We start from the raw sequence: 15,656 nt of genomic DNA on the forward strand, positions 1-15,656 counted from the left end.
CTGAGGAGGAAGGAAACTCTCAAGCTGGTATAATTGTTTCAAGAACTTAAGAAACGGTACAAACAATGACACGCCCCCTCTTTATCAGCCCACACCACCTTTCCCAAACTTCAAGTCAGTCTCACATAACCAAGGTTTGTGGCCAGCGATGCTCCTCAGGCGATCTTGGCCAGCCACTTCTCCAAGTCCTGAATGTCAGCAGAGCCAGCGTCCCCTCGGCCACCCTTGGCACTACACTCCAGGAATTCCACTTTGAGGGGCAACTGGGAGAATTCAAATTCTTTGCCTTTCTTTCCCAGCTGAGCAGGTGCAGCGCTGGAGCTGTCCAGGGTGCTGGGAGCAGCAGACCGGGTGACTCGCAAGGTGTTGCTGGGGACAAAGGGACAAGTCAGAAGCAACAAGCCACAGATGGGATAAACACCAGTCTGTATTGACACTACTGGCTTGCCCTTTATATCCACGGATCACTGCTTCAGACAGACAGGAGAGATGGGTCCAACCTGTCTTGTTAGCCAGACATCAGTGGGTTAGGAGACCCAGGGCACACCAGCTCTTTGAAGCGTATACCTACTTCTAAGATCTCTTGAATGACACCACAGAAATAGTTTTAAATGTATGCTGTGTTATGAAACCCATGGTTTTGAAACTGCAGAATGAGTAGACAGGGAGCTTGTTTTTTATTATGAGTCTCCTCCGTCCTGTTCATCTGTAAGTAGGGAAACCTTCCCAGACTGTCCCTTTACTGCCAGCTGCAGGCCCTGCACAGCACATAAGCAGCATGCTCGCTGACTTCCTGCCAGGGACCAGGGACCAAATTTTACAAATACTACATCAGACAAAAATTACAAGCGAGGCATGGTGTCACACCTTTCCTGGCACTCCTGAACATTTAAAATAGCTATAAACATCCCATGTCTTTTATAATTATATTGATTCTTTTAACACACAGTCCATACTACCCCGACTATAATCTAATCGTCACTAGAACCAAGGCTGTGGTGGCTCAGCCCATCAACCCCGCCACCCCAGGACACTACCAGCACATCCCACTTACAGTTCCTTTTCAAGCTGCTGCTGAATTAACTTCGCTGATTTTGCCATTGTGATATCTGTGAAGAAAAAGAGCATTATTCTAGTTTAAACCAGAATGTGCCTTCTCCCTGAACTTCTAGCACAGAGAGAAAATTCCTATTTATGCTGAGAAAGTTCACCCTTCCCTCCTTTGTTAAAACACTTTTATCGCAATTTCTTTCTGTCATAGTAAACGCTGTATTTGTAGGTTTTTAAATAATGCTTTAAAACATAAAATACAACAAAATATTTTAGTGCCAATGACCCTAAAACTAATTAAGCTTAAGTCCCCCACACCTTACTCGCTCTTCAGTATTAGCCTGTCTGGTCCACTTAAAGCAAGCACACACACCGTGACTGACATCGGATGAGAACTTTCACCACACAACACCCTATCAACCCTTTAAAGAGAAGCCTTGCACACTGCCAGTGAGTCCAGGAGGGCACGAAGCCCAAGCCAAATCAGTATTACTGCACTCCTCATACAAAAGAAAAGAAGCGGGCTGGGGCTAGAGATGGCCCAGTTACGAAGCCATGAGTTACGAAGGAGAACTCCTGTATGTTACAGCTGTTACCTAAACAACTATTTTTCATATAATTCATAAAAAAGGCTGTAACATCAACACAGCCCTCAGCTGTCAGTCCTTGGGACAACCTGGTAAAAAACCAGGAAAGTAAGAGAAACAGATTTTTCAGGTTAAACCCCGTAATTAATGCTTAACCACAGCCCCTGCCCCATGCTCAGTCATAACAACTGCAGGTAAATGAACTAATCCCAATAGCAATCCTCGGGATGATTGGCTGCACCGCCAGGAAGCACCTTGCTTGTTGCAGGCTATTAAGAAGGACGGTACGTTCTTCAGAGCCATGCTGTCGACGAGGACCTGGTACAGAAACTCGGCCACATCTTTCACCTCCCGCTGGAACGCTGCACTGTCCACCACAAACACCACAGCCCTGCGGTTAGAGGGAAGGGACACATGAGCACACAACAGCATCCCTGATTTCTCCACTCAGTCTTCCACCACAACACGCACACACACACTCATGCACGAACACACGCACACTTTAAGTAAAAAAACAAAACATGAAGAAGCTGAAAGGACACAAGAAGTGATTTCTGCTCCCAAAGGCCAGAAAACCATCCAACAGGTCTACGTGTTTGATGAACGCCAGGGCAGAGTGTACCCACGATAGAAGAAGAGGGAGACTAAAGTGAGATGTAAAGCTGAGTAGACAAACAAACAGCGGACAGACGGTCGGAAAAGGGAGTGTCCTGAAGGTACAAATAGAGCACATCTCGGGAAGAGCACACAGGCAGGGTGAATGGGGAAGCCAGCTCAGAGAGGAAACGGATGAGGGCACACTGCCCTGTGAAGCTTGTGCTGGTGAAGACTTTTGGTGTCTTCTCTTGGGAGGGAACTCAAGAATTATGACTACGTGGGACCTGACCTCAGACAACAGCAACGACACCCATCACGTACCAGAGGTAATGCGTGGGAACTTCAGACTACAGGTCCTAGAGGCCAGGGGTTTGAAGCCCAGGTGGAGAGAACGTGTGATGGATATAGGGCCTGGGCAGCTGCACCAAACACGTTACACAACGTTTCTCACTCAAAGGCAGCCTAATGGAGGCTGTAGTTAGAAAATAATTTTAAAGAAATTAAAATACCTGGTCTCCAATGGCTACAATAATGGGGCATAAGTGGACACTATGCCTTGGAATAAGGGCCCTAAGCAAAGGATATAGGACCATTTTCATCAAACCCAGATGGTGCTAACAAATGGGAATAGCTGTGTGGAGTCGGCCTTTCATGCCCTACAGTAACAGAGACCACCAACCTCATCATGACACCCATGCTCTTGAAGGAGGGGATCTGAATCAAAACATACATGAAAATATGTAATTATAAGAGAAATTAACCAGCACCCCAAAACTGGAGTTTGGAGCAATCGACAAAGCAGGTGTTTATGGGCTGGACATGTAGCTCAGTTAGCAGAGTGCTTGCGTAGTAGACACAGCCTTATATCCCATCCCAGCAGCATAAAACCAAGCAGTGACCACCTGCCATCCTAGCACTGAGGAGGCAGAAGCAGGAGATCAAACACTCACGGTTACTTTTGGCTGAACTGTGAGTTCAAGGTCAGGTTGAGCTACATAAAATTCTACCTCCAAAAACCAAAAAAGTAATAATATATGTTTAAAATTATTTTAGAGGACAATACTAGAAGTAAATAAAAAGAAACAGGTGAACTTTTAAAGGGTATTTTTAAAAGAACACATTATAAAAAGAGTAAATAAAATTAGCATCGCAGTGAAAACTAAGCAGAGATTCTCTCAGCTGAAAAGAACACAGCAAAATAGGCAGCAGATCTCAGGGGGTAACACAACATTCAAGAGAGAACGATTTGTTAGATAAACTATTGAAGAGCTAGGGCAGAGAGAAGGACCCATGCTGTGACACTCGGGACAGCAGGCAGTCCATTTTTGTAACTGCAGGGTTTGATGAATCGGCCCATGTGTATGTTAATCTTTCACGTGGGCTCTTATGCCTGTAGAGCGCCCACTTGAGCCTTGCAGTGGTGAGGCATGGAGGCCAAGTGTTTCAGTTTCTTTGGAATTACTTCCACCCACAGCCTCTATTAGACTGCCTTGGCATGCTATACACAGGGTGCTTGGTCCAGATGCCCACCAGGGCCTGTCAGCCCTGCACTTAACAGATAACACCCTTGTGTAGGTGTTATTGAATTCCAAACACCACAAATGCAAAGACAGATGACTCATGGGGAAATGACAGTTACATTGTCAATAGCACTGTCTGTAAAAGCAGATGCATAGTCAGCAGTCTCCATGGGATCACTGGAAGAGCTGCTACCCAGGACCCCACCACGAACAGCTAAAACTACAAACCATGGGGGAAAAAAATAGAGGGCCAAATAAAGTAGCTTCAAGTGAAAGACAGCCAGAAATTTCATGACATACTCATCCTCTAGAAACATTTCTAGCAGATACACTGAGGAAAACAACAAAACCCAGGAAGGAGCAGAATTTGTCAAAGAACAAAGAAATCACAAACATTAGGCACACTTAAGGAATCTGGGTGTAAGAAAATGTGGGGACCACTGGCAGTCACAGAGGTGCATACCGAAAACAACACAGGGTCCGAGGAAGCTCAAAACACAGGTTGTAGGTTGATGTGCGCATGCATGTGCCAGTTGTGGTAACTACCTGCCTAGGGGACTGTGTGGCAGAGTAGCAGCTGGGTCCACACGTGCCATGTGACCCCAATGGTGGCCACACTAAGTGTGGGATAAAAGGTTACATTTTTTAATAATTACCACAACAACAGGTGCTTATTATGGTTCATGGAAAAAAACAACAGATCCTGATTAGATACTGTTTTTTATTATTTAAAATGGGGCAGAAATCCACAGGGGGGAAATATATTTTAAATCAGTAGACAGAAAAACAATCTTAGGTCACAGGAAGAGGTTTTTTTAAATGTCACACTGAGCTTCATGGTAAGAGTACTTGTTGCTCTCATAGAGGACCAGGTTAGGTTCCCAGCACCCACATCACACTGCTCACTAAACTCCAGTCCAGGGGATCCAACACCAAGTACCTGCACATACATGGTACATAAACATACGAACAGGTACATGCACCCAGATTTTAAAAGAAATCTTAAAAAGAAAAACGTCATATACCACAGTAAAAGTGTTTTCAATTCAACAGTCTTATGGCTGAAGTCTCTGTTAGTTTTATCTTTATATGCTGAATATCCTGCTTATCAAAATACTTGGATAAATACACAGTATAATTATACTACAAACTCTAAAATATTTGCAAGTGGCAATGGAAAAAGAAAAAAAGCTGTTCTTGAGACACCTTGACTATATAGCTTAGGCAGGTCTCAAAGCTGCCATCCCTCTGCCTCTCCTAAGTAGCGTGTGCCACAGTGGCCAACAAAAGGGAAAAGAACACCCATTTATGGCCAAACTTAGTAGTTGCAGATGTGTCTCAATTGTCTGAGGAATAAAAATGACATTCTCATCTATGACAGATTGCTCAACACCATCTACTTGTGGAAAGAAGAAATGACAAAATCTAAGTCTAGACATGCTCGACACAAAGGAGGCTCGAGTGCCAGTCAGAAGGAACAGTAATACCTCAGGCATAGCACTGCCAATTAAACTATCACAACATCATCTCCAAGATGCTTTCTAAATTCAGTTATCAAAATATGTCTTCACATCACTGAAATATATCATACAAATTTACCTTACATTTTAATAAGTGTTAAGATAGCAAACACGAAGAAAGCATTTAAAACTACAGCATACAAATTTTAGGAAAGAATTTAAAAATCAATGACATGAGGACTTACACTAAAAATAGTTCTTTCTCAAGGTATCAATTTAGTGTAATTTAAAAACAGACATGCTGGGCACCATGCTGCCTCTAGCCTTGGCTGGGTTATACAAAGGAGATAGTAAGGAAAGTTTCTATACCGTGGTTCTTATGAAGTGGGCTGCTCCAAACCCACCAAAAAGGCACCCAGCAAACTATTAGCTACAAAGCTGCTTGCAAGAGCACACCACTACTGTAGAGGTAAGGAGACCTCATTGTTCCACGCGGGACCGTGGCGCTCTACTCTGAATTTCTGATCCACAGACTCTGGTCAGCATCTGGTCCAGACCCAAGGCTTGAGACCTGTACTCCTAGAGGACTCAAGCCAGGCCTCTCTAGCTGGCCTTTTTGAGGATACCAGCTGTGTGCTATCCATGCAAGCAAGGAAGTTATGTCAGAGAACTCCAGCTAGCACGCCTGAAGAACATGCTTAAGAACCTTCGATGAGAGCCAGGCATTGCAGGGCACACACATTGTCAGGACACAGGAAGCAGCAGCAGGCAGATCTCTGATCCGAACTGAGGGAGTTCCAGGGAGCCAGGGCTACAAAGAGAAACCCTGTCTCAAACCTGACCCCAAAAAGAATCTACTATGAGAGAAATGTTTCCTTCTTTAAAACAAAGCAGAGCAAACCCTAAACCCCGTTGTCCTGTTATCATCAGTAATTCTGAATGTTAGATTCGTCCCCTTGGGGTCAAAAGGTAGAAATCTGAGTAGAAAAATGGGGCAGAAATCAGTTGCTGACAGTTGCCTTCCATTTCATTTGTACGTGATTTCCAATACAAGCATGGGACATAAAGCTCAATGGAGCCAAGTCTTTCTCCGGGCAACTCCCGGCAGCTCAACTATAAGACAGTTAGTAATAGACCTCTCACATTTTCTGGATGATGTTAGCATTTGCAGCATTTCTATGCTAAAACACAAATAAGTAAACATACACAAGTGAATTTCTTAATGGTGACAAAAAAAGGAGGAAAAAGTAAGACAAAAAGAAGGTAAGGAAAGACTTGCTAGGTATGGTGACACAGACCTATAATCCCAGCACTTGTAAATTCAAGGTCATCCTTATTTGACTACATACAAGGTTTGGTATGTTCAAGGTCAGCCTGCAGTGTGAGACACTATCTCAAAAAGCCAAAACCAAGCAGGCAGACAAGAAGGAAAAGCAACTTAAGTTTATATGAACCAGGAGACTGAGGCAGAAAAAGCTTTCAGTTCAGGGCCAGCCTGGGCTACATGGGCTAGAGAGACACTGCCACCTTATCAAAACAAAAGAAAACCAAAAAGAATGTGATTAATGTTTTGAGTTTAATATCTTTCAGGATCCATCCTAGTCTTAAGAATTCCTTTTTCAGATTCTAATAACCCTAACGTGTCTTTAAACCTATCTTCAGAGTTAGGGATGAGAGAGATGGCTCAACAGTTCAGAGTATGTTCTGCTCTTGCAGGGGAACCGAGTTCAGTTTCCAACACCCATACTGGAAAGATCACAACCAATTATAACCCCAGCTCCAGGGGATCCAACACCCTCCCTCCTCTGGCCTACACTCATATCTGCACACCAGTGCAAATACTCTGCCCCACACATATAATTAAAAGTAACACAAGGTTTTTTTTTTTAAGTGTCTTCAGGATTGCCATGAAGTTTAATCATGCTAATAGAATAACATTCTCTGAGCAATCTGAAAAAGCAATCTTTAAGCAGGATCCCAAGTCTTCAGCGTCCTAGCACCCCAGAAATGGCCACTCAAAGGTACATCCCATAATACCAGTGTCAAGCTCTTAGCAGAGGGAACCGCGTGGTGGATGCCATACACAGTACAGGCCTGGACATAGCCATGTCACTTCGTCCCTAACTTACCTGGCTGAAGACTTGAAGCGATCTAAGAACTGAAACCTCAAGCTCTCGTGCCCGGGGAGGTCAATCAAAGTCAGGCTGTTGCCCTGAGGACAGCAAGAGTGACATCACATCACCATTCGGTCCAGTTCCAGGTTCACAAGCTGGATCTTCACCATCAGATCAGCACACTGGGGCTGAGCTAAAGAGCACAGCAGATGTTTACTGCAGGCAGCAAGTCAGATGGGTGACTGCGGACCATGTCCTAATAGTAAACACCGACCAAGGGTGGAGGCTTGCCTAAGATACATGAGGCCCAGGAAAAGGAGGTTTTGTTTGCTTGTTTGTTTTAAATAGTGGCTGGGAAAAAGTTGGTAAACAGATGTGAGTTTTATTCCAAAAACCTATATTAAAAAAAAAAATCCCAGTGTGGACACACCTTCCACCCCAATACTGGGGAAAGAGACAGGCAGATTCCTGAAGCTATCTGGTCAGCCAACCTCACCTACTTCGTGAGCTCCAGGACAGTGGGAGACCCTGTGTCAGAAACCAATGTGCACCCTGAGGAACAACACATCCAAGCTTGACCTCTGGCCTTCACACGCAAGTGAGAACTACATAAAGCAAGGGCGGGGCTCTGGCCCAGAACAGTAAGCATGGTACCTAAGCGAAGTACAAGGGAACAAAGCAAGTGCTGCAAAGCTGAGGAAGATGCTGTAAAACGGCAATGTTACTAAATGGGTTGTTTGGTTGGTTGGCTTTTGTTTTTCAAGACAGGGTTTTTCTCCGTGTAGCCCTAGCTGTCCTGGACTCACTTTATAGACCAGGCTGGCTTTGAACTCAAAGAGATTCACCTTCCCAAGTGCTGGGATCAAAGGCATGCATCATCATGCCCAGCAATAAATGTTTTTAAGAGAATGGTAACACTCTGCTGTCTGAAGGAATCACAGAAGCATGGTCTATTCAAGGCTTAGGAAATACACCAATGTGAGTCTAAGCAGGCCACACAAAAACTAGTACATATTCACAAATAATGTAAAGTTATAATATATATTACAATTAACGAGATCCTCACTTTTCTTAATGAAACATCTATAATTTTTACTTTTGATCTTAAGCATCTCTTTAAATGTATATTTATTTATATTAATTTAAATGTATAACTTAATTTATATTAGATACAGCATTTATCTGTCCAACTTTGTCAGTATCTTGTTCTAGTTCCTCTTCCCCTTCTGGGAAAATACACTATACACAGTAATAGGTGCTAGTCACGATCCCGGGACCTCACTGAACGATTGTTATTACAGAGATAGCAAGACCATCAGGTATGGTATGGTACATGCATCAGAACCACCCATCATTTTTCAAAATGACCTCTTCCCCAAGCAACCATGACCATGGTGTCTGCAGAAGGAAGTCAGTACTATATACAGACTGCACACAACCCCCTAGATTCATTGTGCCCTTTTGGTTAGCCCGCCCAGACCCTCCCCAACAAATTATCGAATATACAGACATATGTGTATGTATGTGTATATATATATATATATTATATATATGAATACACATGTACTTATACATGTATATATGTGGGTAATTTATTATATATTTATATGGGTTCATTTTATCAGCTCTGTTCCTTTAGAGAACCCTAATAAAACATCTCTCCAACCTCCCAATTAATCTGCAAACAAACCCCAAAACATTACTAGTTGTTCATTATTCTTTGTCCATACTAAGCGTTCCAAGATGTGGCATGTAGTTGGCGTGAACAGTACCCCTCAATTAGGATGAATCACATAAGCTCTGAACAGTCACACAGGGCAGTAGCTGTAATATATACTCAGGTCTAAAGTGTACCCTGGAATATTCTAACTTTAAAAATCTGGGGGCTGGAGAGATGGCTCAGTGGTTGGGGATGCTGGCTGCTCTTCAGAAGTCCTGGGTTCAGGTCCCAGTGGCCAAATGGTGACTCACAACCATCTGCAATGAGATCTGATGCTCCCTTCTGATGTGTCTGAGGACAGCGACAGTGTACTTATATAAATAAATAAATCTAAAAGAAAAAAAAAATCTGGGCCTAAGGACCAGTGACATAGCTCAGCAGGTAAAGGTACTCGCCACTTTTAAGCCTGAGGATCTAAGTGTGATCCTTGAACACACATGACAGGACAGAAGTGATTCCCTCAAGCTGTCCTCCGACACAGCTACGGCACACATGCTCCCACTCCAAACACACATAATCTAAAAAAGCCTGGGAGTGCAGCTCAGTGCCTGACACACGATGCCCTGGATCTCTAGCATCACTACCCTCTAAAGACCAGATACAAAGATCCACCAAATTAGTAATGTTTCAAATGTAAAACTTCAGTATCAAGTAGGGGCTGGATGGAATGTTGCAACGCATCTAAAATACCTACAATGGGGAGGCCAGAGTAAGAGGACTATAGAGACCTTAACCAGGTATGGTGCTTAGCCATCCTGAACCAGGTACGGTACTTATCTTTAATTCCAACACTTAGGAGGCAGAGGGAGGTGGATCTCTATGAGTTCAAGGCCAACCTGATCTACACAGTGAGAATCTGTCTGAAAACAAACAAACAAAGAGGTAAGTTTAAGACGAAAACAAGTGCTTTCTAATTCTTTTGTGCTCTAGTAAAGACTCCGGTAAGGGTTGTAGCTCAGTGACAGAATTCTCCTACCATGTACAAAACCTTGAATTTAATCCTCAATACGGGGCTGGGAGGGTCATGGGGGCCAAGCCAAGCAAAATAAAAATCACAAGAAAGCTAAGATTTTGATTGGCATCCCTACCCCAGATTCCAGGGTTAGTCCCAGGGGTTGCAAACTGCTCCATCTCCCCAGATGAGTACCATGTTAGATGACTGACCCTTTTATTTGCTGACAGTGTTCGGAAGGTACCAGAAAGGGGAAGAACAGGGTCTCTAAAATCAAAGCTCTAATCCATCCATCGCCTACCCTTCCATCCCTAATCATCGATGAGCCCTTGCCCCTTACTCACCGAAGCTCAGGTGTTGTTGGAACCAACTTGGCAGTTACACAGGTGTGCAACAAACCATTCTTCTGGCTCTTCCTGGGTATATTTGAAATGTGTGATACAGCGGCATTAAGACATCCATTATGTGGTGTCACAGAAGCCAGAAATGTCAAACCAGGCCAAAGACTCACTGCAATGAATATTTATTTGCAAGTGAGCTGTGTGACAGAGGGGTATACTGTGGGACACATGTGACATACTGCAGCTTCCACAACTGGCTTTGGGGACTTTGTTTGTTGTGTGTTTTTATTCTGGGCAAGGGTGAAGGTGGAGCTGAGTGGCCCTGCGGGGAATGATGTGAAACTCAAAAAGGACCAATAAAAAGTTTTAAAAATATATATCTATCACCACAATGCTCTTAAAAGCCAAAGTCTGCAACAGCACTAAACATCAATAAGGCTCTGATTGAAGTCTAACTATGGGACAGCTTCTAAGGAAGTCTGGCTAGCAGAGACAGAAAAACTACTTTTAACCAAATGATTGTCCTCTGTCTGCCGACTTATACCAGAAAAAGACCCCATACCCACTGAAACTCACAGCACAGTTGGACAGAAACAACCTGGAAAGAATAAAATGTCTTGTAACCCTGTTTATAAGGACAGGTGGACAGGACTAAATCTGCTGCCTATATTGCCAAGGACAGATCTGTTATGCAGAATATGTTCTTCATAAATGTAAACTACAAGATACCCACATCTTCAGACCACTCCATTCAAGACGCTCCTTCCTTGACGAGCCACAGTGCTCTGGTAAACTTTGTTAACTTGACACGGCTTACAGCCATGTAAGAGAAGCCTCAACAGAAATGCCTCCATCAGACCAGCCTGTGCGCACATCTATGGCATCATTTTCCTGAGTTCAAAGTGGGAGGTGCCATGTTTAGGCAAGTGGTCTGGGGCTATGAAGTAAACCAAAGAGTGAGCCAGCAAGCAGCACTTCTGCAGGGCTTCTGCTGCCAGGACCCTGTCCTGGTTTCCCTAAATAATGAATTATGTCCTGGGAGTGTAAACAGATTAAATTCTTTCCTCCCCAAGTTGCTTCTGGTCAGCAACAGACACAACAGTAGACCACAGTAAGAAAGAGTGTCAGACTCTAGAACATTCCACAGATACTTACCCTGTTATTGTTGACTTTGTATATGGCAGAACTATCGGTAATAGAAGTCTGTGTGTCTCTGTACTGGCCAGTTAGCAACTGTAAAAAAAAAAAACCAACCAACAAACAAACAAGATAGTCAAGATCGAGATCAGAGTAAGTGCATTACAATAACACCAAATTCAATTTTAAAAATACCATTTTAGTTCTGTCGAGAGTAAGGTCAAATGAATGGATGTTACTTGAAACAGCTGAAAAGGATCATACGAATCTATTTTTAACTCATAGAATAATATAATTAATTACATGCTTTATTTCTCCTTTTTTTGCAGTGTTAGTGATCAGACCCAAAAGTGGCCCCTGGGCCCAACATTATTTCTTTTTTAAACAACAGCAAGGGGCCAAACTACTGAGCTGTAAAGATTTTAACCACCCAAAACAACTCAAGGCTTCAGGAGCTGCTTCAGTGGAAAAAATACTTCCCGTGCACCCTTGATGACCTGAGTTCAGGCCTCTGAACCCACATAAAAGCTGATCTAGTAGTGTACACATTCACAAGTCCAGTACTCCTATGGGGAAAATGGGAGGGCGACAAGACAATCTCCAGAAATTCAGACTAGCCAGCCTGGCACAGCAATGAGAGAAGACCAACACTGGTCCTCTGACCTCCACAGATGGGCCAGGGCACACGTACCAGCACTCACACACATGAACCAACACACCAACACAATTAAAAGGTCGTATCATTATCACTACTATGTATGCCCGCCAAAGGAAGAGTAAAATATTCTCAATAGTAAAACACGTCCAGTTAAAAAAATACTGGCTATGTAAGATGAAATTGTTAGTAAAGGGAAGCCTCACTAGCCGTCTATGGAGCCTCAGTAGCTTAAACTGTCAGAGAATAATTTTTGTTATGACTATGATAATGCTGGATTGCTCAAAAGTGGCCACACTGGAACTATTTTATGTCACAGAAATCAGCAAAAGTTATTCTTTTATTGGTTGTTTAGAATAAAGACAGAGTAATGAAGCAAGCTACACTTAAAAATGTATGTCTATGAGCATTATAGTCTGACTGGCCCAAGAAACTGATAATGCATTTTTTAAAAACAAGTGTATGTGTACGTATACTGAAGGCTGGTAGTCCTTCCTCAATCTCTCTCCACCCCATTCATTCATTCATTCATTCATTCATTCATTTTTGGGTTTCTCTGTGTGGCTCTGGCTGTTGTGGAACTGACTGTACAGATCAGACTGATGTAAAACTTGAAGAGATCCACTTGCCTCTGCTTCCCAAGTGCTGGCTTTACAGGTATGGACCACCACGCAGCCATCTACGTTATTTTGTGAGGTTCTGGTGGTCTCTCACTGAACCTGGAGCTTACCAACTACCAAGGGTGGTGAGCCAAGGAATTCCAGGGTTCACTGTATCTCTACCTCCTTAGCACTAGCTTTCATGTAAGTTCCAGGAAAGAAAACACACTGAGTCACCTCCCCATCCCCAGACAGCATCCTGTGTGTGTGTGTGTGTATGTGTGTGTGTGTATGTGTAGTGAGTGTTTACAGGTTTTCCTAGAGTCTTTTTGTATTCCCATGTAAGTCAAGAATTATCTCCAGGGGCTGGAGAGTCAACTAAGTTAAGAAAACACACTGCCCTTGCAAGAAACCTGAATTCAAATCCTAGCCCCCCACATCAGTCAGCTTTTAACTCCAATTCTACAAACCTGACAACATCTGGCCTCTACAGGTATAGGCACTCATGTGCACATACCCACACACACACATATAAGTGAAAAGGAAAAAAAACTTAAGTATTTTTAAAAACATGTCCCAAACTTGCTGACAGTTTCTAATACCAAATAAACTGCAAGATGACAGGAATACGGAAATGCCATAACAATCCCTACAAAGTCTAACCGAGGTGGAGATCAAAACATTACCCTGACAAACAGCAACGTTTTCCCAGAGTCACAGAGACCAACAAAGAGGACAGCTCTCTGACTGCTCTTTCGGCTCCAGATAAACTTCCAGAACACTGCAGAGAAGAGAAAGGCAGCCTTCATTTTCAAAAGACATTAAAAGGCATTTACGACAAAACAAAACACGCTCGTCTGGACTACTTTCATTGTCATACCGACTAGAGTCAGTTTTGTTAGGAACCCACTGTGCGCCAGCCACTACTGACTGCAAACGTTTCCACGTCTATTCCCCTCACTCCAAATGTGGAGACTTCAAGTACACACAGAACGATGGATCTGAGAAAAATCGGTGGCTTGCTAAATTTGATTGGTGGACTTCTACTCTACCTTAGTACCTCACTAGCTCAGAGCCCAGTTCAGACACAGTGGCTCAAAGTTGGAATGAGCGATGGCGGCCTCAGCACGCTGCGCTCAAGCACACAGGGGCACCTCTGGTAAGTACTCCGGTCCCAAGAACTAGGTCACTTTAGCGTCCCCTTCCGACAAAGCTCGGGTTTGGAAGATTGGTGATAGAAAAGGGGAGCCCAGCCGTCCGCCTCCCCGGCCTGCCCCGCCGAGCCACCCCGTCCTCGCCGCTAACGCCGGCCGCCTCACCCAGCGTCAGCAGCACCGCCAGTAGCGCCACTGCCACAGACAGCAGCGTCGGATCCTTCTGCTGAAGCTCCTGTCGCAAAGAGTCGAGGTAAGGCTGGAAGGCGCCCTCGACGCCATCCCCAACACGCCGGGTGTTCGCGGAAGCCATGAAGGAGGCGCGCGGTCTGACCCGGCCGCCAAAGATACGTGGCCCTAGGCTCCACGCCGCGGCGGGGCGCGGAGCATCACGGGAGTGGTAGTTCCTTAAGGGGGTATCTCAGCTACGAGACGTGAGGAGGGCCAAGTGCCTGACGGGAGTTGGAGTTTTTTGGTTTCTACAACCCAGTTAGCTAGTGTAGTCATACCGTCATGCTTTGAGACACCTATGTATTGACTCAGGCTTTGTGGAGTTTTTCCCTTGCATTTTAATTTTTTATCTTTGGAGAATCTCATACATGAACATGTCTTTTGGTCAAACCCACCCCTCTACTCCCATTTCATTTCGATTTTTGAAAGAATGATGAATTTGATCAAAATTAATGGCCGCAAAAACTTCATTTGAGGATTTCCACACTGCCGTTACTTGGGATGAAATTTATGAGACATTTTACTGCAGTATAATGTGACTGGAAATGTGATAGAGTCACGGAGAATCCACAAAGACACGTCGAGTGTTTTATGAAATCAAAGAAAAGCAGCTAAAGACGGAACTGAATCTTGGAGGATGTGTTAAACTATGCCAGCAGGTAAAGTAAAAAGAAAAAGATGTACGAAAGATCAGCATGAGTAAAAGCCAGTGACACGTGGGAAACTCCATAATTCTGTGTCCTGCATCGACACACCCAGCACTGAGAACTCAAATGACTGCTTTAAAAAGCAATCAAGAAAATCACGAGAATGTGGGGGGCACCGACAATAGATTGATCATTCCCACCCAAAGGAAGCAGGCTCTACTCAACCAGGTAGACCAGTTGAGAGGCCTGGAGTAGACAACATTTTTCAGTTTCTAAAATTTATAAGCGATTTTCATTGCAAGTCTTCTACTTAAGACATCAGCAGTAGTCGAAAATGTGAGCTGCAATTTAAAAACATCTCTGCCTGTCAGAAGTGGCCACGCCTAGAGGTCAATTTGTAGTCTGTCATTAAGGAGCTGTCAATGTTCTAAAGAATTTAAAAGACAGGTCCGACCCGGAGATGACATGAACAAAGTCAATGTCACTTAAAGACTAAAACAACTGCATTACAATGTCACATTGCCACATAAAACCCCAACTCCTGTGGGCTCCAGGAAGGGAGGAAATGAGACTCTCCCGTTCTCTCCAGTGTGGCAGTTAGTGATTGAGTAGGAAATGGAACAAAGGTGTTTAAGTTTGAGTTTAGAAGGTTCACAATGTGATTTAGATATATCCTCAAAAAGCAGACCACGGTGAGGAAAAGCACATTTGGGGCCACCCATTTGGCCTTGTCATCACCAGATACTGAGTCACTGGTTACAAACATGTAAAAGGATGATTAGATTGTCCATTTAGGCAAAAATGGCAGAAAATCAGCTGGAAAACTTTATAGGACTCAGACCTGGAGGGATTTTGTGTGCTATGCCCAAGAACCTGGAGTTTACTCAGAGTT

At 43.8% G+C, this 15,656-nt stretch overlaps 1 protein-coding gene across 1 annotated transcript; it reads right to left on the reverse strand.

Annotated features, from left to right (window-relative positions):
* On the reverse strand, positions 1 to 14,227 carry SRPRB (SRP receptor subunit beta). Its single transcript, XM_080934413.1, has 7 exons — positions 14,052 to 14,227; positions 13,419 to 13,513; positions 11,497 to 11,574; positions 7,344 to 7,426; positions 1,892 to 2,028; positions 1,055 to 1,109; positions 1 to 369 (listed from the first exon to the last, which is right to left on the reverse strand). Exons 1-7 carry the CDS (start codon positions 14,197 to 14,199, stop codon positions 156 to 158), a joined length of 810 nt encoding a protein of 269 aa, XP_080790539.1. The 5' UTR covers positions 14,200 to 14,227; the 3' UTR covers positions 1 to 155.
* Between the last annotated feature and the right edge of the window lie 1,429 nt (positions 14,228 to 15,656).

This window comes from Micromys minutus (assembly GCF_963924665.1).
Source record: "Micromys minutus genome assembly, chromosome: 21".
Lineage (NCBI taxonomy): Eukaryota > Metazoa > Chordata > Mammalia > Rodentia > Muridae > Micromys > Micromys minutus.